At 38.3% G+C, this 23,316-nt stretch overlaps 1 protein-coding gene across 1 annotated transcript; it reads right to left on the reverse strand.

Moving 5' to 3' along the window:
- Positions 1 to 905: 905 nt before the first annotated feature.
- LOC139940835 (uncharacterized) lies at positions 906 to 23,106 on the reverse strand. The gene is made up of 4 exons (XM_071937216.1): positions 21,562 to 23,106; positions 7,731 to 9,290; positions 6,914 to 7,199; positions 906 to 2,612 (listed from the first exon to the last, which is right to left on the reverse strand). Exons 1-4 carry the CDS (start codon positions 22,153 to 22,155, stop codon positions 2,359 to 2,361), a joined length of 2,694 nt encoding a protein of 897 aa, XP_071793317.1. The 5' UTR covers positions 22,156 to 23,106; the 3' UTR covers positions 906 to 2,358.
- Between the last annotated feature and the right edge of the window lie 210 nt (positions 23,107 to 23,316).

Here is a 23,316-nt window from a genome sequence, read left to right on the forward strand (position 1 = left end):
AGCGTGGCCATGTATGCGTGCACAGTATACTGATCAGTCACAGTCAGTATAAAGCGTGGCCATGTATGCGTGCACAGTGTACTGATCAGTCACAGTCAGTACAAAGCGTGGCCATGTATGCGTGCACAGTATACTGATCAGTCACAGTCAGTACAAAGCGTGGCCATGTATGCGTGCACAGTATACTGATCAGTCGCAGTCAGTACAAAGAGTGGCCATGTATGCGTGCACAGTATACTGATCAGTCACAGTCAGTACAAAGCGTGGCCATGTATGCGTGCACAGTATACTGATCAGTCACAGTCAGTACAAAGCATGGCCATGTATGCGTGCACAGTATACTGATCAGTCACAGTCAGTACAAAGCATGGCCATGTATGCGTGCACAGTATACTGATCAGTCGCAGTCAGTACAAAGCGTGGCCATGTATGCGTGCACAGTATACTGATCAGTCGCAGTCAGTACAAAGCATGGCCATGTATGCGTGCACAGTATACTGATCAGTCACAGTCAGTACAAAGCATGGCCATGTATGCGTGCACAGTATACTGATCAGTCACAGTCAGTACAAAACATGGCCATGTATGCGTGCACAGTATACTGATCAGTCACAGTCAGTACAAAGCATGGCCATGTATGCGTGCACAGTATACTGATCAGTCGCAGTCAGTACAAAGCGTGACCATGTATGCGTGCACAGTATACTGATCAGTCACAGTCAGTACAAAGCGTGGCCATGTATGCGTGCACAGTATACTGATATTTGCCTGAGATCAGGGTAATGGGCTTCTTTTTAGCAATAGTGCGGAATATTATTGAACCTACAGTATATAAACCAACAGTACCCTGACGGGAGAGTAAAAAGAAACAGGAATACAAAACATGTACTTTCAATCAAAGTAAATGTGTTAAATATCCATCTAGCTTTATGAAATTTATTTGAGGGTTGAACAAAGAATTGACTAGAGAGGGATTTGAAGCAACGCTCTCCGGATTAACGCGCCAGCGCTCTACTAACTGAGCTGCTTTATAAAATATCTTACTTAACATGTACTTGAAAATGGACAAACTAACCTATGAACTGTACATTGATTGGAGAAGTACCAGCTTTCCATTAATATTGATTTGAGTGGCATAATGCAGTCCTTGAATTAAGAACAAACGTGACAAAAACATAACTGATTGTAAACAGTATTCTCAGGAAAACAGACAAAAGTTGCTTTCATAAATATGTACATATTGGTCAGTATGAACCCATACAAAATCAGTAACAGTTGTTTTAATTAAGTCATCAATTACATGAATTAAATAGAGCACATTGCCCCCTGGGCATAGAGCTGCTTAAGAATAAACATTGTATAACAATTTGCTGCTTAGCAGAAATGAGCAGGATACCATGCAGTCACAATTTTTACAAGTGACATTGTGTTTTGGCTGGTAACTGTATTCTGGTAAGCATAATTATTTGGTGCTTAACCACTTGTTGTGCTTAAGCAGCTCTATGACATTGGACTATCAAACATGAATATCATACAAAAACATACAGCAAATTGTTTTTGTAAAAAATGTACAAAAACTGAACACACATTGGGTAAGATAAGACTGAAAAGAATCTTTCTTATGTTGTTTTAAAAGGGCAGGTATACATTTGGTCGTCACTCTTAAAATAATTGACAATAAAAACTTTTGATTAGAAGCCTACAGTCAGCTTTCGATAGTATAAAGCAATTAGAGAATCATTTCACTGTGAAGTAATGAGGTTATGTAAACAGGCATCAATTGTTATGCCCCTAAATTTGAATCTGAGATGTATACTCCCATTAGGGATTATTCTTACCACGTGGACATTATTATTTGCTCTGGATTTTCTGCGATATCTCAAAAATGCTTCCACACTTTTAAATGAAAAAGGTATTTTTTGCCTTTAAGGATTAGGTTGGGGCTCATGTCATACTCAGTCATAGAGCTGCTTACAAAGGAGAATCAGTCAGTTTCAGATTTTTTTGTCAAAAATTATATATAAAAAGTACCCTTTTTCATGAATTAAGATTGTACAAAACTATTAAAAAACTAAAATAAATAGAAAAGTAACCCCAAACCTAAGATGAAAATCAATTCTTGTAAATAGTTCGATAACTAGAGCAGACTTCCGAGAGATGCCTTACGTATATTATTTCTTTGTGCAGCGATCAACTTTGTCTCCAATTTGCTCTCAAATATGTACATAGACATATCCTCTCAGAGTTGTTTGCATTGTTTGGCAGGGATCAAGTAACATACACTTAAGCTGCTATTACAACAGTCACTGTCTGAGTTTAACCAGTGTTTGGTGGCTAGCCCAGCCGGTCTCATTCCTATCAGCATGCCATCTCTCTCAAACATTCTATCTGAGCAAGATAGAGTTTAGTCCTAGGTGTGAGTCGGTCACAGTGGCATCTAAGATGGCCCCCAAGTGCTTCAACATGATCTCCCATCTGCCATAGACACTCTCGATCATCCGCACTCAACCAATGCTCGATTGAAGAGCTCTCTGATGGATGGCAATTCTGGGAGTTGGTGGTGTTCTGTGAATCGTGGGATTGACTGTGGCTGGATGTTGAATGGTATCTTGCTGTAAAAAATAGGAAAAATAATCATATATGAGAATTATATATAAGAACGAAAAGTTGCTTAGCATGAAATTTCTTCCTTGATAAAAAGCAAATTACAAACGAAATATCCGTTTGGTGCATTTGCCTCTGCTACTGCTGGTATTCAGCTGTTGTTTGCTTTTGAAAATCACGTAGAAATTTGGTTGGGAAATCCTGTTTTAGTATCAAGGCAAACATGCTAAGCAAATTTTTGTGCTTAGCACTAGCAGCTCCATTAAATTGGGCCCAGGTTCATACTTCCAGTGAATGCAATTTGAACTTTGACACCACAGCCCGTTTTCGTTGCAAATAATTTTTAGGAGTTGAGCAATCCTTCCCGACTTATTCGTTGCAAATTTGTGACATTAACATTTGTATCACATTCGCGGGAAGTATAAACCAGGCTTCAGTCAGTTTAAAAGTTGACTTTAGCTCCATTTCTCTATGACTTTGCAATGCACTAACAGAGCTTGGAATATCTGGTGTGTTGCTATTGCATCAGCCAAGTATCAAACAACATTCCTACATTTAGTTTCAATTACATTCTTCTTATTTACCAAAATCCGGCTCTATCCAGGGTTAATTTACAGACTGTGTTTTTTAGACCTACAGCTTGTACATACTGCATGCATGAGTAACAGACTAAACCACACCCATTTATTACAGCCAAGTAAAACAAACAACATGTTTGTCTTCCTTCTGGACTTTAAAAAAAAAAAGGAAGTAGGAAGCCCATAATACACTGTATGGAAGATTTTCCACTAACTTTAGAACGCCCCCAATACTTCGATACAATCTCAGCAGTTGGCCCATATCCCCTGTCATTTCAAGGCTTACTCCCATTTCTCATTAAACACCACACACATTCCTAGGCTATGACCTCAAGGTCCCCTAGTATTGACTATTACTCCCCCTGTTGACCACTACATCATCTAGCCCTTCCTCCATGGTTAAACAAACCATGATCCAACCATAATGCATGGCCAACCTTTTTCTTGGAAATGATGTTACCAATCTTGTGTTGTTTCTCTGTGACATCAGTTCTTTATCAAGAATCCCCCACCACCAAAATCTTACTTAGAAATGTCTACCTCCAAGCACGGTCTACCTACATGCTCCAAGATTAGTCAAAGCCAAGCCCCTCACCTCTCACATACCTGTACCATGGAGCTCCATGCTTGTACCTACATGTAGTACGACCTAGCTGGCCCAGCACCTCTATACAATTGTATGGGTACAACAAGTCACCTTGTTTTATAATCAATCAAGATCAGGGCCTAATTTCATAAAGTCTGAAAACACAAAAACTTGCTCAGCACTGCTCTGCTAATAGCCATTGGAAAAAGAAAAAAAAGTTCACAGATTTACAAATAACTGACAGGGTTTACAGAAGGTAATGATGAAAGACATCCCTTAAAATATTATTCCATGAAATGCTTTACTTTCTAAAAAATTAAACAATTATCAATTCTCGATATCGAGAATTATGGATTTATTTTAAACACATGTCATGACATGGCGAAACGTGCAGAAACAAGGGTGGGTTTTCCCGTTATTTTCTCCCGACTCTGATGACCGATTGAGCCTAAATTTTCACAGGTTTGTTATTTTATGTGATACAAGAAGTGTGGGCTTTTGGACAATACTGTTTACCGAAAGTGTCCAATGGCTTTTAACAGAAAAAGTTTACCAGCCAAAATTTGAAGTTTACATCGCTGTGACTGGTGCTGGTGCCCCACTAAATGTTTGCTTAGCAAAGAAATGTGTCAAGTAGTTTTTTTTTCTGAAATTGGGCCCTAACCTTTTTTGTCTCAGAGTATTTCTTCAGTCATCTTCAACCCTAGAACACACTCCACTACGCTTCTGACACTAAGACCAGATGCTTTGCTGAGAACAAACTTAATTAAAATAAAAACCCACAAAATATTTGTACAATTGAAAAAGCCAGCATGTATGGGAAGAGAGACAAGTTATTTTTTGCACTTGGCCCTAGTCAATGTTACTGAACCACTGATGTAGTGAGTCATGGAGGTGGAACAATAGAGGTGTAACAAAGCTTCTAATACAAAGTGGAAATTCCAGAGTAGCATTAGGCAATCACAACTGATGTGCCTTTAAAATGCATGCTGGTGATCAATCCCAATTTAAGCTTGTACATTCAGTATGTCCTCTACAAAGGCACTTCTTTTAAAGGAACACACTGCCTTGGATCGGAAGAGTTGGTCTATAAAAAGCATTTGAAACCATTTGTTATGAAGTGCATTATGATTAGAAAGATGTTTTAAAAGTAGAATGATCCACACAAGTATCACTCAAATTTGCACGGTTTTTCATTTTATGTCGCGAACTAACACCGTCGGCCGGCCATTTATTGGAGTCAAATTTTTGACTCCCATAAATGAACGACCGTGTTAGTTCGCACAGTAAAAGGAAAACCACGCAATTTTGAGGCAAACTTGTGTGGATCATTGTATTCTACTTTTTAAACATCTTTCCAACCATGCATTTTATAAAAAAAACGATTACAAACGCTTTTTATAGACCAACTCGACCGATCCAAGGCAACGTGTTCCTTTAATACGTACTCCAACTTAACTAGGACATTTTCTTTACTTTATTACCTGGCGGTGCTTTTCCTAATTTTTGGGTTTAACCAGGGAGATAGACAATTCTAACCTTAAATGAATATCTTCAGTGTCTATAGTTATCATTAGCTAACTTTTGCCTGCCTGCTCCATCCAAAACAATTAAAGATTTTTCACGAGAAAAAAAAAACGATATGGAAAGGTATGCCGTAACAAAATGTATTGACTAACGTCTAAATGAGTTGGGCTTGTTCTGAGAAACACCCTTGTTTTCAAGGAGTTGAACCTTATTTAACCTCCCATCTAATCCCCATTTCACCTTCTATCTAATCTGCATTTCACCTTCTATCTAATCTACATTTCACCTTCTATCTAATCTACATTTCACCTTCTATCTAATCTACATTTCACCTTCTATCTAATCTACATTTCACCTTCTATCTAATCTACATTTCACCTTCTATCTAATCTACATTTCACCTTCTTACTAATCCACATTTCACCTTCTATCTAATCCACATTTCACCTTCTTACTAATCCACATTTCACCTTCTATCTAATCCACATTTCACCTTCTATCTAATCTACATTTCACCTTCTTACTAATCCACATTTCACCTTCTATCTAATCCACATTTCACCTTCTATCTAATCTACATTTCACCTTCTATCTAATCTACATTTCACCTTCTTACTAATCCACATTTCACCTTCTATCTAATCCACATTTCACCTTCTATCTAATCCACATTTCACCTTCTTACTAATCCACATTTCACCTTCTATCTAATCCACATTTCACCTTCTACAATATGTAGTCCAGATTTCACCTTCTATCTAATCAACATTTTAACCTTCTATCTAATCCAGATTTCATTTTCTAATAATCCAGATTTCACTTTCTATCTAATCCACATTTCACCTTCCATCCAATCTACATTTCACTTTCCAACTAATCCACATTCCAACTCCCATCTAATCCACATTTCACATTCGATCTAATCCAAATTTTAACTTTTATCTAATCCACATTTCATCTTCCATTTTCAGTGTAGTGCATTTGGTTTAACATCTCATCTTGCTTTGAAACCCACTTTTTAATAAGGGAATCAGTGTGTGGTGAAGAGGTTTTCAACTAGTGGTTTAAACCCGCCGAGGCCTGGTTCTTGATAATTTTACAGAAACGAAGTCGAGGTAAATTATCAAGAGTCAGGCCTCGGGGGGTTTAAACCACTAGTTGAAAACCGATTCAACACACTTTAATTCCCATTCATAAATACCTTTTCCGCTAAAAAACATCAAAAAGTTATAATTGTTCAATGATTTTTTTCAACGCAACACCCCTCCAGCTATGAAATGGTAAGGCCCTCGGGTAAACAACTTATAAGGAGATTGCTGTGTGCGTCACGCGTATAGCGTGATGTGGCACAACTGTCCCGGCCGTTGCTCTCGACCAATAGGAATGAAGAAACTGTCTTATAAGCACAGGTGCAACCGCGCATGTCACGCCCATGTTTCAACACTTTACTGGTCATTGTCAAAGGTTTAAACACCCCCACGTGACGCGCTCTCTACCAATAGGAATAGTGAATCTGTCTTAGGTATTTATGAATTGTGGTTAGTCCCCAACGGAGCTTTTCAGCTCCTTGGCACACACAGCCGTTTAGATTTGCTCTTTCCTTAACAACATAATTTACCTCTCTTAGTCCTGATGTAGCTCTGCAAGAGGAAGAAGAGTAACATTGCAAGTTCCTCACACTCTGCCATTCGTTCCTCTCGGATAATCTTGTTTCCTGCAGCGCCCCCTTCCATGGTGTCGGCCTCCACCTCTACAAACTCGCTCACTCTCATTGGTCTTGATCGGAAATGACATTCAACGATCTTTCGAACAGTTAACACGCCTTGCTGCTCTTCTTTTGCATCACACAGATTTTCCAGCAGCAGCTCAATGGCCTTTGCCCTCACTGGGTCACAGGTTAGGGTCTATGTTGAAAAAAAAGGAAAAAATAACCAATGTTAAATATGGTATCAAAGGCTTTGCATAAATCTTACTTAGTTACATGTAGCTCCATATTTTGGCATCAAGCGTTAAGGCATTGGTTGTACATCATTTTACATGACTGAGTAATAATTTATGCAAATTGTCAATGAAACTGTTTTGATCCAAGTGGAAATATATCTTGAGACTGAAGTTCTGGGCTTGGTTTCAACGAGCTCCTTCATTTTAAAATGTGGATTGTTAACAAATGTTTATAGCAACAAAAAATCTGTGTGAATTCAGGACAATCATAAGACATCATGGGTCAGTGGGTTATGGACTAGCAACCTGTTCCTACTGTGCAAAATATTTCAGTATATGAGTCAAGATAATTTCAAAGTAATGGATGATTAAAGTGCCTGAACACTATGTGCGTGTACTATCAAACTACATACTTAAAAATTCACTTCATGAAAGGAACTTCAGAAGTATCATTGGGCATTGAACACAACTATTTCTTTTGCAAGGTAACTTACTTGAAGGCAAAGTTTTCTTTGGTCCAAACTTGGAATGTAGAGATAAGGGTAGACGAACTCTTCAGCAATCCTCAGAGCACTGATGCTTTTGCCTTCAGCAAAACTCAGGACCAGCAATTTCTGAAGCAGTTTTAACACAGTGTAATAACTCCCACAACCCACAGTTTGTGAGGACCCCATACTAGGAGTTGCTGCTGCTGGTCTGGAGCTCTCGTCACTTGGCTCCGCAATCTGCTGGAAGATCGCAAATATATTCCTGTCTTCTGCTTGGTCAGGTTTCGAAGGGGCTGGTGGGGATGCTGATGGTGTTTTCTTCTTGAACTTCTTCTTGATAATTTGACAAATCCACTCTATAATATCCCTCACATGACCAAGGCATTTGTCAGTGGACAGAAGATCATGGGAAAATGACTTTATAGGCGTGTTGTTCGTTTGCATGTTTTGAAAATCTTCCATGACAACATGAACAATAAATTGAAAGACTAGAACATAAGCGAGTCGAGGGTTATCCAAGGTTTCCGTTTTCAAGGAAAGTCTCTTGATAACAGAAGTGACCAGGTCCCAATCAAGAGAAAAAGTGGCAGCAGAAGCGGGATGTAGGTTCTGGATATGAATCAGTGCACCATAGGCATTCAGAACAGTGGAAGTCTCCATCTTATCAGCTAGCATCACATCTTTCAAAAGGTACATCATGTACTCCTCAGGAGCCCCACGGTGCAGGGTGGTGAAGTCCCGAATGAAAGAGATAGCTTCGTCATTAAAGTCCTCTTCCATTACTGCTTCAACTAAGTCTCTCTGCCGTTGACAAAATGGCAAGACACAACTAGGCTCTGAAACTCCAGTTTGACTTTTAGGATCCTTCCCATCAGCTAACGCTGGCTTCTCGCTATTTTGAATGTCACAATTTGACTCCTTTACTTGGATGTGAATGGGAACCCCTACAAACTTTTCTTCTCTCCTATACAGTCTTGGTAAACCAGAACCTTTGCACTTACTGGGCGATGGTCTCTTTAGCCAGCTCTGCTTCGATGGGGTCTGCATGACTCGTTTATCAAGAGGTTCAAAGTCTTCATCACTATTGGAGAAATCTGACAAGCTCAAGAATGTTTTTCTGATGTTCATCAAAGTGGTGGTTTCCTTTGTGGCTGATTTAGGGAGGTCTGCAGGGCTGCATTTATCAAGTGAATGTTGGTGGGAGACTGCAAGTTTGGGCTTCTTTACTGGTGTTCCATGAAAGATTTGGTCATCTAGATGGTTGATGGGTTGTTTTTCTCCTGTTGGAGAGGAGTATCGCTCTACCAGCATTGGAGAAGCCGGTCTCTTGGCCTGACACAAGAAAGAAGAAGTATCCTGAAGGTCGGAGTCATCAGAGAATACCTCAGTAGTATACCCATGGTTGATGCGTAGGTTTGTCAACTGGGGTTTGAGAGAGCTGTCAAACTCTAGACAGAGAGAGCTTGGGAAGCTGCTGACTGGTCTGGACAGCGACACCATAGCTGCAGGCTTCCCTTGAGGGGATCTCATGTGGCGTCTCCCAAAACTGGGCTTTTTGGGTGATATCTGTGAACCAAACAAAACAAAAGCAGAAACAAATTAACTGTCATTCATTTAGAGAGCTGTGTGACAAATTTATACGGATTGAAATGTACTGTTTATTTGTTTTGTAAAGCCCCCGAGAGTACTTGCAGTACTGAATGCGCTATAAACAGTGTGACCTCTGATGTCACTCGAAAACCATAACATGATTCGCGCGCATACCACCGGGCAAAACCTTTGTGTTTTGGCAGCCAGCTAGAAAGTGTATGCAATCTTACCATGACTTTGCGCCTTTTTGCCCCGCGAAACATGACATATACAGTGTTTTGTCAACAGAGGGCAGTTTGAATGTAAACATAGGTCACATCGTCTATTTACTTCTTCTTATTATTATTGTCTGTCGTTTGATGGTAGTCCAATGAATAGCTCAGTGCAAGCTCAGCTGCCAACGTCTGAGCTCAAAGAGTTCAAATCCACAAAGCCTGATCTGGCGTTGATGCAAAGCCCGTAACGTGAGTGAAGTTGTCTAGACAGACAACAAAGACACACTTTATACACTCATTACCTTAAATTTTTCAGCTATGCAGTGAATATGGAATTGAATTTTAATGGTGATACAAAGTATAAAACTGTCTGAATTTTTCATCAAAATTTCTTCAACTTACATGTAAGTTCATTTTAATTAAAATTAGTTTAATTAAAATTAGTTCAGCATTAATTTTGTCTCCTTAATAAATTTTGATATTATTTATACCCTATAGACTGTGCAAGTCTCGCGCGCACCGGAGTGAGAAAACACGACAACTGAAGAACTTAATTTTTTTATGAATCAAATCTTTGCTTTAATTTTTTCTTAATGCCGAATCTGAACAACAAAAACAACCATTAGAGCTTGTTTAAATTAGTTTCAGCTTTTTAAACTAATACACAATTATCGGTTAAAGTCTATGTATAGACAAAAGTAAAACTCTGGGACAAGGATGTTTGTTTGATCTTAAATGTTTTGAAACCCCTTTTGTAAATCTACGCCCGAATGTGAAACTACTGAAAGCTGGTTTATACACGGACGCACGATGGTCGCAAGGGCGTTAGATAAACGCGTGACGCATTTTAAAGAGGAAGCCGACGCCAAAGGCTTTGAAAAGGCTTTCCACCCCGCGCTGCCAAAACAAGCGTCTGCATAAGTTTCGTGATCGGAGATGGGCACAAATTCTTAATTTTTTACAAGTAACCTGACCTAAGGTCAAGTTTAAACATCGGTTTTTCTTCGTTTTTATGATGACTTTATTTTTACTTTTATATATGTTGTTAATTAGTATTACATTTTTAACAACATATGTCATTTTTATGGTCATAAACTATATTAAACTAAAGTAATGGACGAAACAAAATCTCCTCAACGTAAAACTCCATAAGGTTGGGACCACAATGGTCCCGGAAGTTCAAATCTGCACGAGACTTGCACAGTCTATTTGGACTTGGGCTTAAAGTGCCCCCCCCCCCCAAATTTGACCTTTTCTTCCCGTCAGTAAACAACCTTTTTCTGACCGAGATTGCACTTTGATCGCCTCAAATTCCTGGTTGGTAATTCCCCCAGAATAAGCCAAAGTTGCATCACTTCACATTTCACCATTTACATTTGGGAAATCCCCTAAAGCTTGTACTGAGTGTGTAACCACGTACATGTACAAACAGTGCTTTCTCGACTGTGACATGTACATATGATAGCTCAATGCTCAGAAGCTCTTAAAGTGCCCATCACCACATTTACAGCAAAGGAAACTATTTTTAATCATGGTAAAATCTGGTTTGTTTTAGGAGAAATTCGTTAACACAAGTTTAAAGTACGTATTGATGTATTGGGCTTCAAAATGCACAAAATTCAGTTCTGTAAGGACTTTACTTCTTTAAAGCCATTGGACCCTTTCGGTACAGAAAAAAAAAAAAAAGTTCACAGATTTACAAATAATTTACAGGGTTTACAGAAGATAATGGTGAAAGACTTCTCTTAAAATATTAGTCCATGAAATGCTTTACTTTTTGAGAAAACGGTAAAACAATATAAATTCTCCTTAACGAGAATTACGGATTTGTTATAAACACATGTCATGACACGGCGAAACGCGCAGAAAACAGGAGTGGGTTTTCCCGTTATTATCTCCCGACTCCGATGTCCGATTGAGCCTAAATTTCCACAGGTTTGTTATTTTGTATAGAAGTTGTGATACTAGAAGTGTGGGCCTTGGAACATACTGTTTACCGAAAGGGTCCAATGGCTTTAAAAAGACATTTGAGGAATGTTTTTTATTGCGAGGTATCGCTAATCTTAATAGTTGTTAGCCAAGACATGTATCTCACTAAAAACAATTATTATAAATCTTGAACCAAAAAGGTCTAAGAGGTCAAGGAAATTCTTTGTTGATTTGACCCATGTATTCAAACTTTTCCGAAAAGCTGCCAAATGATTAGTTTGACAGTGCAATCAAACGAAAACCAGGTGTTGTCAAAGTTATGTGTTTAGTACTGCATGTTAGTTTATGGATGGAGGAATTCCTCCATGGTTTATGTGATGATGTATCATACAATGCTACACATTATCATTTCCATTATGAAAATCATTAAAGTATTGAAAATTATTCATCTTCATCACGTATTCACTTTCCGACAATAAACAAAAAGTCAAAATTTAAAAAAAGTCATGGAGGCCACAGAGGTAAAAAAAAAATACTACCCCAGAAATATCATAACTATTCACTTTCCAGTAACAAAACAAATATTGAAAAAAATTGTTATAGGAAGACAGGTCAATTGGAGGCCACAGAGGTAACAAAAACAACCAACAAAATATAGCTGGAAATACACACCTTGTTGAATCAGACAACTTGTCAAGTTATTGTAATAAGTTTGGGGTAATTTTTAAGAAATTTTTCTAAAAAAATAATCACATGTTAAATTGTGGGCGTTTTTTATGTACAGAGCTAGCTGTGTGGTGTCTGAATTTTGGGGACTTGGGATAACTATATTGCTTACAGCGAAGGCATAAATTTCATGAAATTAAGGAGTGCACCTCGCACAAATTGCAACAAAAAATCTAAAAACACCACTTACAAATATCTCCTTGAAAACATTTAAATGTGCTTAAGAAATGCATGAGAATAGCACCCAACAGTGATTTTGTCCATGGCAATTGAATATGTCATAGTACACGTACATCCATGTACTGGTGGAGAATTGAAGGCACGTATGAACTCTCTACAACCCTAATTTTAGAATAGTCCTTTGTGTTCACAACTTAAAGGGTCTGGGTACTTTTTTGTAGGAAAAACAAAACACAACGTCCACAGATTTACATTAAACGTGTACAGTTTGAAGATAATGATGGTAGAAGGCTTCCCTTAAAATACTACTTGCTGAGGTGCTGTAGTTTTAACGAAACGAGTAAAACAAGTCAGAAAAATATTTAGCTCAGAAAACAAAAATTATTTTAGCATGTAAAATGTATTTTCGTGACATTGTTTTACTCTGCATTTCTCAAAAACTACAGCACTTCAGCTAGTAGGCTAATTTTTTAAGGGAAGCTTTCTACTATCATTATCTTCAGACAGAGCGGTAGGGCTATAATTTTAATGTAAGTCTGTGGACATAATGTTAATTTCTGTTGATCTTTGATAAGTTGTAAAGGATGTGATGCTAGATTGAGAGTTTCTGTTGCAGTTTGTGGAAGTTCTATACTAAAACAGGGTGTAATTGGAACAGGTTAATGGTCACAAGGGATTTTCAGGTCTAGTTGGGGAGGGCCTTGAGGTCACAGTCTAAGAATGTTAATGCTCTGGTGGCCACTGCACACAGTGTTGGGTCTACTCTTGGTGTAAGGGGTTGAGCCTTGACAATTAGGTTGGGGGTACAATTCAACCTTTTATGTGTGCAAGTCAAATCAAAGTACAATTCAATTGCATTCACAGAATGATTGTTATTGTCAGGGACAGATGAAATGGGTTGGGTGGGTGAAAGTTCATAAAACCACATTTCAAACTTTGTGTCACATGCATGCTGCAGTTTGTCAAAAAATACTACAATTCTAGGCAGAACAAGACTTTGTGTATTGCAGATTTCAATGGTACAGCTGAGAAACAAGAAACAAGGAAATCAGCACACCAGCTCAAAAGTTGTCCAAGACTGTACAATAAAAAATTTTAACCACTTCCTGCTGGTTAAATCAGGAACAGTTTCAGGATTGAATTTATAATTTTCTAACTAAATTTCCAATGTATTTTTATTTTATTTTAGTGAAATAAAAAATGTAGTCATAGTTAAAGCCATGACACAACAAATGTTCACATTTCTTTTCCTCTATTAAAGGCAGTTGACACTATTGGTAATTACTCAAAATAATTATTGGCATACAACCTTACTTTGTAACAAGTAATGGGGAGAGGTTGATGGTATAAAACATTGTGAGAAACAGCTCCCTCTGAAGTGACCTAGTTTTGGAGAAAGAAGTAATTTTGTCATAGTTATCTTGCAACTCCGACGACCGATCGAGCTCAAATTTTCACATGTTTGTTATTTTATGCATATGTTGAGATACACCAAGTGAGAAGACTGATCTTTGACAATTACCAATAGTGTACACTGTCTTTAAGAAAATGTGGATTGCGTTCACATTATAAATCGACGGTCAATCACAGCCGATTTTAGTAGACCTAAGCATTCTGAAATCTTGGGTACAGGCCTAAACCGTTTCCCTGGCATTCACAAGTGGCGGACTGGATGTCTTTGCCATGGTTTGTTTGCTTTATTTACAAAATGTCCATTGAGCTAATTTAAATCCACATGGAGGCCAACATGATGTGATGTATGCAAAGAATTATATGATGCAAAATGTTTAAGCAAATTTTCATACGTTTGAAAATTTCTTTTATGATTGCACGTCAAATGCTTTTTGGGGCAGTAGGGCCTAATCATTTAACATTATGACATATTTTTACAAACTATTTATATATCCCCTAGTTATTTTTGAATAACATTCGAAGATGATTTTACAGTTTCCAAGCAGTAACAATTTGGGTGTATTTTTAATTTAAAATAAAAAGGGTTTTCCCATTCAAACATGAAATTCTAGGCCAGCAAAGTAGTGCATCATTGCACACAGTACACCGTCCTTGTTCAGTACACAATACCTCCCTCCATGGACAAGAATGATGGTTCTAAACTCAACAAACAAAAGAACATCAGAATGAATGATTCCGGATGTAAAATAAATAATAGAGTTAAACTGATTTACCAACAACGTCATCAATATCTAGGGTTGAAATTCAATCATACAAAACAAAATTGTAGTTTAATTTTACATGATCTTTTATACACATTACAGACAGACCAAAATGACATAACACGGATGTAGAACTGCATATATCTACAGTGTACATGACACATGTAGGCAGGCTAACAAATTCCTTCAATATGACCTACTTTACATCCATTTAATAGGCCCTATTCCTGTGTGAATGTTGTCATCCTCTTTATTGCATTCCAGCATGAGGGATGCAAACCTGGGCCAAGAATCATCTTTGTGAGTGTAAGGCCATTTCATTTTGCAAAGGGGATCTAGATGTCTATGGGAAAACATATTTAAAGGAACACGTTGCCTTGGATCGGTCGAGTTGGTCTTAAAAAAAGCGTTTGTAACTGCTTGTAATCAGACAGGACAAACTCAACAGCTTAAAAAACAAACAAAAAAACTATAGTACAAAACAATTGGCACATATACCAGGGGTCGAAATTGCCACTAGCCCGCTAGCCCGGGACTACCAGATTTACAGCCGGGCTACTCATTTTTCCAGTTTGATAGCCCGACGGGCTAGTGGAAAAATAATGCAAAAATCATCATCACAAACAATAAAGAACTATGTTATTGGTGTATTGTAAAGTTTGAGCCGTGACGCGAGACACAATGTGTCTTTCGGGCTACCAAAATCTCATCAGGGCTACTAAAAATTATTGGTCACTAGCCCTGCTGACTACCATGGAAATACACTTAATTTCGACCCCTGTATACTATACTTGTACTTGTACTCACCAGTTACGTGATCCTAAAAAACAGTTACTTGTTATTTCCAAAGTCTTGGTAATCATGCCCGACACCCGCATCCAGCAAAAGATAATTTTTATTGTGTGATCATCGAACATGAGCAATGTGAGTATGTATGGAAACTATCAAAGTTCAAAAATGATACACGTACTAATGTTTACAATGCATACAAAGTACAAAACATCTTTTCATACGTTCCACCATACAGATTTAATTTGGAACATTCCCAATTTCTATGTTTCTGATTATCACGTGCTTGCATGCATCCATGGTCACTGCTAGCTTTCCAGTTTCCTGTGTGATTGGGCCAGAGTGCCATTAAAGAAATTATCATAATAAGGACACGTTGCATTGGCTCACTGAACTACCAATCTCTCATACACACCGCCGCAGTGTGACAAATGCTCGCATATTACTGGTACACGTTGCTAAATTGTATACATGTATCAATTATCCAGGGCTGAGGGAAATATAATGTGGTTTGCTAGCCTATATGGGTGGTTTGTTTTCTGTTTATTTCCTTCATTAAAAAAATATATACAATAATAGGCCTAAGGCATTTGATCAAACTACGTGTAATACCTGTATATTTCTTTTAAAAAAGCAGCTTCACAACTACAAAAACGGTCTGGTTGTATCCAATACACCCTAAGCTATAATTAATATAATTATTTTGAGAAAAAAAAAATAGCTGATTGCAAACCGCTTACCAACCAAAAGGACCTATGGTATAAGCCAAACAACTAGATACCGGACTAATATCTCCACCCTTGAAAAGTTTTTTTCAAAGGCTAAAATAATTTTGGGAGCTGATTTAAAATTTTGTATAAATTCGATGTAACTTTTAAGGAAAGGTCATTGTGTTGTCTTCCTTTTGAATAAAATGTTAATGTGTAGTAAGCTTCCTGGCACATAGAAAACTTCTTCGATTTTGTATCCTCTAAAGAATTCATAAGCTTCCCATAATACAATAAAGACACAATAGGATGGGATGGGATTACACCATGCTCAACACTAATCACTCATGTAATGACTTGGTGCACAGGTTGGCTATACTGTGCCAATCCAGAAAGAGGAATAGCCAGGCATTTATATTTTGTCCATTGTTTTCATTAGTTGAATTTTAAACTGAAATTTGATTTCTGAAAATGAAAATTGATTTTTGGTTCAAATTCCTGTTGACCCAGCCGCATTTTTAATAAATAAATTTTAACAAATTGCCCCTTTTTAGAGACAGAGTTGTTAATTATTATAAGCCCAAGGTTGTGTTTTTTATGGACTTACCATTTCTTAATTTACACTTTTTAGAGTCTTTTCAAGCAGAAGATTTCTTACTGTTTTGTATGTTTTACTACTGTGCAATACTGTTCACCTAAATAACTATTTGTTTTGTTTATTTGTTCAGTTTAAAATATACTTTGTATTAGCTTTGATGCACTTTCTGTATCAATTCCTTTTGACCTTTGAATAACTGGATTTTACCTGATTTATAAAATGAACCAGAAATGGATATCAGTAAGGTCAGACTTGAATGGGGTAGTAAAATACATGTGGAGGACATAAATTGCATGAAATTTACACTTGCCTGAACACTGTACGCTATGACATGTACAGCTTTTATAACACAGCTAGTTCAAAGCACATCATTTCACAAAAACCTTGGTGCGCAATGACCATAGTTGGTTCTTTTAAAAGCCATTATACACTTTCGGTACAGAAAACAAACAAAAAAGTTCACAGATTTACAAATAACTTACAGGGTTTACAGAAGGTAATGGTAAAAGACTTCTCTTGAAATATTGTTCCATGAAATGCTTTACTTTTTTTAGAAAATTAAAACTATAAATTATGACACATTTTCTCCCGACTCCGATGACCGATTGAGCCTAAATTTTCACAGGTTTGTTATTTATATAAGTTGTGATACACGAAGTGTGGGCCTTGGACAATACTGTTTCCAGAAAGTGTCCAATGGCTTTAAAAAGAGACACACATTGGTACCCAGACAGTTTATTTTCGATGTTTGTGTAATGTGTACAATAAAATATTGTCTGTTGGCATATTATCACCATCAACACCGGCCAGACAACTATACCTGCAACAATGTGATTGTGTACTGTGTGTGTGCATTGTCAAGTTCAGTCATAAAGGGCTAGGGGGTCACGTATATTGTTTACTTAACATTCCGCATTTACAGGGGTAAGAATTATTGCTGAAAAAAGGCTACAACTTTCACCCATGTAGGAGAGTACAATTTTAAACAGGGATATGAGTGGGCATTGCAAACAAACCATGCAGAAATCTTTGGTTGTCAATGTTTGGCTTGAAGTGGTGGTGTATGGTGTATGGATTGAATGGAGTGTTGTGGGTTAGTGCCATAACAGCATGCTATTGTATCTTGGCTGGCCACATATTTAATCTACAGGTTTGAGGTCTAATGTCCACACGATTGTGATCGCTAGTTAACATTTAAAACATAGGACTTCTGCTTTGACCCTATTGTTCAACAGGACGATTTAGATTGAAAGTGCAATATTTTCCACTTTGAAAACTTGTAGCATGTACACACAATTGTTAAAGGAACACGTTTGCCTTGGATCGGACGAGTTGGTCAAAACAAAAGCGTTTTTAACGTTTTTTATATAATGCATATGGTTGAAAAGATGTTTTAAAAAGTAGCATACAATGATCCACACAAGTTTGCCTCGAAATTGCGTGGTTTTCCTTCTACTGTGCGAACTATCACCGTCGGCCATTTTATGGGATCAAAATTTTGACCCCCATAAATGGCCGACGTGTTAGTCGACGAGGTAAAAGGAAAACCACGCAATTTCGAGGCATGTTTGTGTGGATCATTGTATTCTACTTTTACAACATCTTTCTACCCATATGCATTTTATAAAAAACGGTTACAAACCGTTTTCAAAGACCAACTCGACCGATCCAAGGCAACGTGTTCCTTTAATTTCCCTTGAACAACTCAATTTTAGACAACACGACTGTTGACAAACTCCATGCCATTTGCTGTACACCCTAACAACTTGTGTACATTTGTTACCACAAATAAGTGTAGACCAAACATGATGTCATTCTTAAAGGCAAGTCTGGTCCAAATTTATGCAGGCTCCGCATTGATTCACTCAAAAGAAACATTTTATGCAATATCCACGCAATCAAATTATGCTGAACTAAAATCATGAACTTAGACAAATTTAACAACAACAAAAGGAAAGCTGCAGAAATGTGGAGGTCTTCTTTTGCCTGATTTTGGTGATTGTCACCACAACGCCAGGGCCCAATTTCAAAGAGCTGCTTCTTTCAAAAAGGAACAAAAAGTACAGTCTAAGCACACCCTTAGAGTAATTTTATAAGAAGTAGAGGGCGCACTGGTGATGCTTCTTGCACAAGAACGACAGGACCGCAAGGAGCACACACACGCGCGTACGCATGTACGCGCGTTGATAATAATAATAATTTGGGGGCTAATCGTCCTTACTCGCAGCTAAGAGCTGAATTGCGAAGGACGCGGCTACAACGTGTTCGAGAAGCAGGCATGCAAGGGCGCATTCAGCTGCCAGCACATCAACCCATTATGACCACGGAGCACAGCCAAGATCGAAAGTGTTTGATTTTTTCCTGAGGGAGGAAAACCGGATAGTCTGGAAAACCCTCGTGGCCAGCAGAGAACCAACGCACAACTCAACTCACATATGGGCCCCGACCGGGAATCGAACCGGGGTCACCTTGGTGAGAGGCGAGCGCTTTACGCACAAGCCAACCGTGCCACCCAAAGTAATGAAGTACACGTTGGAGTTTGTGCTTATTGAACGTACGCAATGCTGTTTTGTCAACTTACAAAATGGCCGCACAAAACACACGCTGTGCAATGCCTGTTTTGTCAACTTAGAAAATGGCCGCTCTGCGCGCAAGCCTGGTCACGTATATAAGGCCAGTGCGCCCTCTAGTTCTTATAAATATACATGTTAACTCTATGAGCACAACCAATATTATGCTTAAAACTACATGTAGAATGAAAGTTGCAATTGTATAATTTTTAGTGAAAATGGTGTAATTGTTGTGCTTAACATAAATGATTATTATTTTGGTGTTATAAAGATGCTGTATAGTTCTACTATAGGCCTGCCCCCTACGCACGTACACCATCAAACCTCAGAATGACTTTTACATAATCAATCCGGTGCAGTATTGTTCCATGTCCCCTACACTTACCGTTTTAAAGGAACACGTTGCCTTGGATCGGACGAGTTGGTCAAAACAAAAGCGTTTGTAACCGTTTTTTATAAAATGCATATGGTTGGAAAGATGTTTTTAAAAGTAGAATACAATGATCCACACAAGTTTGCCTCGAAATTGCGTGGTTTTCCTTCTACTGTGCGAACTAACATGGTCGGCCATTTATGGGAGTCAAAATTTTGACCCCCATAAATGGCCGACGTGTTAGTCGACGAGGTAAAAGGAAAACCACGCAATTTCGAGGCATGTTTGTGTGGTCATTGTATTCTACTTTTACAACATCTTTCTACCCATATGCATTGTATAAAAAACGGTTACAAACGCTTTTCAAAGACCAACTCGACCGATCCAAGGCAACGTGTTCCTTTAACTTTTCCTGATTCACACATGTTTGAAACATTTGGTCAATAATTACTACCACACATTTAAGGGAATATTGTCTGAAAGAGGGATGAAGTCTGCTGGTCTGGATTTTTCTGGTCATCGCCCCCCCCCCCCCCCAAAAAAAAAAAAAGGAAAAAAAGAAAAAAGGGGAAAAAGATGATAAATAAATAAAAACCGCTGTACTTCATCTAGGCCTACGATTTTTGTGCATGGTTAAATTGCTTCTTATAATGTTTAGTGCTGCAAGTGTCACTGTAGAAAAAAATGGCGTTCAATACAGAAACATACCAGGATTTGCTGGAACGGTACCCTCAATTTAACCACGCACAAAAATTGATGAAGTTACAGACGGTTTTTATTTATTTATCATCTTTTTCCCCCTTTTTTTTCTTTTTTTTCTTTTTTTTTTTTTTTGGGTGGGGGGGGGGGGGCGATGACCAGAAAAATCCAGACCAGCAGACTTCATCCCCTCTTTCAGACAATATTCCCTTTCTGAGAACCTTTCACCCCCTTTCTGATAATTTTCTAACAACCCGGCACCGTATAAAGTTACGTTGCCCATGATTGAACGCACGTGGGCACTCGCTAGCTGCAGCGCCTGTACCCATCCCAGTGTACAATGTATAGCATTCGCTGCAACGCCTGTAACAAGTGTAGCATTAAACAGCCGTTGATGGACATCCACCCACAACGCGTCACCAGCAAACAGAAGACACGTGATGCGACTACCACCTGATCTATACACCGCGACGCCATGTTTCATTACCATACACATCCGAAAATCGCAGACTTGTCAATCGCTCCACGATGCGGAGTTAAAAATCATCGATTTGGAGTTTAAAAAATGATCGCGAGTACAATTAAATGCCTGATGTTACATCCTAGACGTATCGAGAATAGAGTAGGCGATTTTTGAGCTAGTTTGTTTGGTCTTTTTGTCATTTTGAGGCATTTTTTGTGGCTGGGTGTCGCGAAAAACAGGGTATTTGTTAAAATTCTGTGCCGTTCCCTGGGGCGCTAGTACGACAGATGAAGTCAAAAATTGTTTAAAAGGAGTACAGCGCCCCAGACACTGGGTCTACCTTGAACCCAGATGTCAACAAAAATTGTAATTTTGACATCTGCAGTTGTCCACAAAAGTGGGGCTGGGTAGTACAATAGGCCCCCTACACCGCAATATCAAACCAATTTAAGGAGTACAGCACCCCAGTAAAGCCCGGTTCATACCTCCTGCGGATGCGAATGCCGAGCAAATATGGTGTGAATTAACGTCACAACTCTGTTTTCGGAGTGAATGTTTTGCAAGAGTTGGGCACAGCTCAACTGCTGCGAATTATTCGTTGCGAATTTGTGCAACAAACATTTGCTTCGCATTCACAGGAAGTATGAACCAGGATTTACTGCTACCCAATCTTTCTCTACACTATGATGTTACTGTTAAAATGGTTACTACCTGGGTTTAGTTATTTAGTAGTGGATTGGCCCTATTATAATAATGTTAGTTTATTTGACTAGCTTGATTAGTTGATTTGATTGAAAACCGAGAGGTTTTAAAACAAGATTTACCTCTTCATCAAAATCGCTGTCAGATGACATTAACGTCAACTCCTGCCAATTGCTGTTGTGTCTGTGCCTCTTCTTCAAACGATGTTCGCTCTTGATCTTCTTTTTTCCATTCTTTCTTCGTGTGTCACCATTTTTCTTGGAATCCTTTTTCTTCTTGTTCACAAAATGGTCTGGTGCGTCAAGAAAGTCTTCTTTCGAACATGTGCGTTCAAGCGTCTTCGTTGCCGACACAGGCGTGGTTTGTGTTCGAGATCCAGGAAGCATGGACTCAAATGGTTGATCAGAAACATCACAATCGTAAGGCGTTGATGGTGAACTGCATACTGTGTAAAGTTCATCATGATTGGAGATAGGGGCTCTTGTTCCTGACGTGTCAACCATACACACCGTCTCCATGTCACCTCCATGCCGCCGGTGGTCAGTCCCCTGGTGCCCCTGCCCGGCCCGCTGATGATACCGGTGATTCAAGCCAAGCATTTTCAATTCGTCGTTGTCTGATGTCAAATCAATAGTTTCAACAAATTCTTCGACATCGGAAGTACTGATTTCAACAATTTCTTCTGAATCGGAAATACTGATTATAGTTGAATCCATGGAGATTCATGGTGGATGTTTGCTGAGAGTAGGAGATCAAAACTAGGGCAAATTTTACAAATCTCACAAATCTCGGCCGAAGTAAACAGTGTTGATGAGCGCTCTACGCGCGTTGAGAAGTTGACCCTTAAACTCGTCGTGCTTGTTTTACTTAGAACCAACCAGAGGTGGCGCACTTCATCAAATTCCTGCCAGAACTCGATCGAGGAGAATGCATAGTCGATCCGCGGATCACATAATTATTTGCAGGCTTGGCATCATTTTTTTTTTTTTTTGCCAGGAGTCGGTCATACTCTATCCTGCCACTTTGCTGACCATGCATTTCTTAAGAATGTTTGACCACGTACCATTCTTTTTCTGATTGGTTAACTCCCTATAGTGATCAAGACAACATTGTTTTATGATGTTTTATGATGTTTTATGATGTTGTAGTGTTTAGGATTTGAGGCATTCAATGTATAATTTTGGTTTGCGGTAACACCATGTATGTATCTACTTGCCAGGTAGAGTTTGTTCATAGAGAACTGTCTTGCTTTATTCTACTGCCGCGTAGTAGATAATCGGAGGTTCGGGAGACTTCTCAGTTCTGAAAAGAACTGTCCTGCTTTTTAACAATTACCAGGGCGGATGGTATAGAAAATACTGGACTACTACTTTAGCTTATAGGATCGTAATTAACTGTGGTGGTTCAAAAAAGGTTTTCTGATGGTGCGCGACCGCCAAGCTTTTTAATTCTTACTTCTGAGAATCTCAAGTAAACCTTTTACTGAAAGGCAGTGGACACTATTGGTAATTACTCAAAAAAATAATTATCAGCGTAAAAACTTACTCGGTAACGAGTAATGGGGAGCCGTATTTTGTTTAGGTAAGGTTTATTATTTGATATATTTATTTTGGTAACACATTCATCAATAGTTATGACGCATCAATCACAAAAAGTACTTACAATTTGACTCCAATCATTCACAATAAGATCCTTCTATAATGGAAATAGATGTAGTCACAATATTTTAAGGAGTCTAAAATAAAGAAGTAAATCTTTCTAATCCAATTTTATTGGTCGAATACGAGATTATTGTATTATTTCTTTACATGTTTCTTGTATTCTATAATAATCTTGTTTTTTAAATTTCCTTCGATACTGACTCTAGCTTTAGTTAA

This window comes from Asterias amurensis, chromosome 8 (assembly GCF_032118995.1).
Source record: "Asterias amurensis chromosome 8, ASM3211899v1".
In the NCBI taxonomy this organism is placed as follows: domain Eukaryota; kingdom Metazoa; phylum Echinodermata; class Asteroidea; order Forcipulatida; family Asteriidae; genus Asterias; species Asterias amurensis.

Excerpts from the sequence above, each read along its gene's own strand:
- LOC139940835 (XM_071937216.1), bottom strand. The coding sequence starts at position 22,155 with ATGGATTCAACTATAATCAGTATTTCCGATTCAGAAGAAATTGTTGAA. Across the intron at positions 9,291-21,561 it reads ACAGCGATTTTGATGAAGAG|ATATCACCCAAAAAGCCCAG; the intron begins GTAAATCTTGTT and ends TTTGGTTCACAG. Across the intron at positions 2,613-6,913 it reads CTACATCAGGACTAAGAGAG|CAAGATACCATTCAACATCC; the intron begins GTAAATTATGTT and ends TATTTTTTACAG.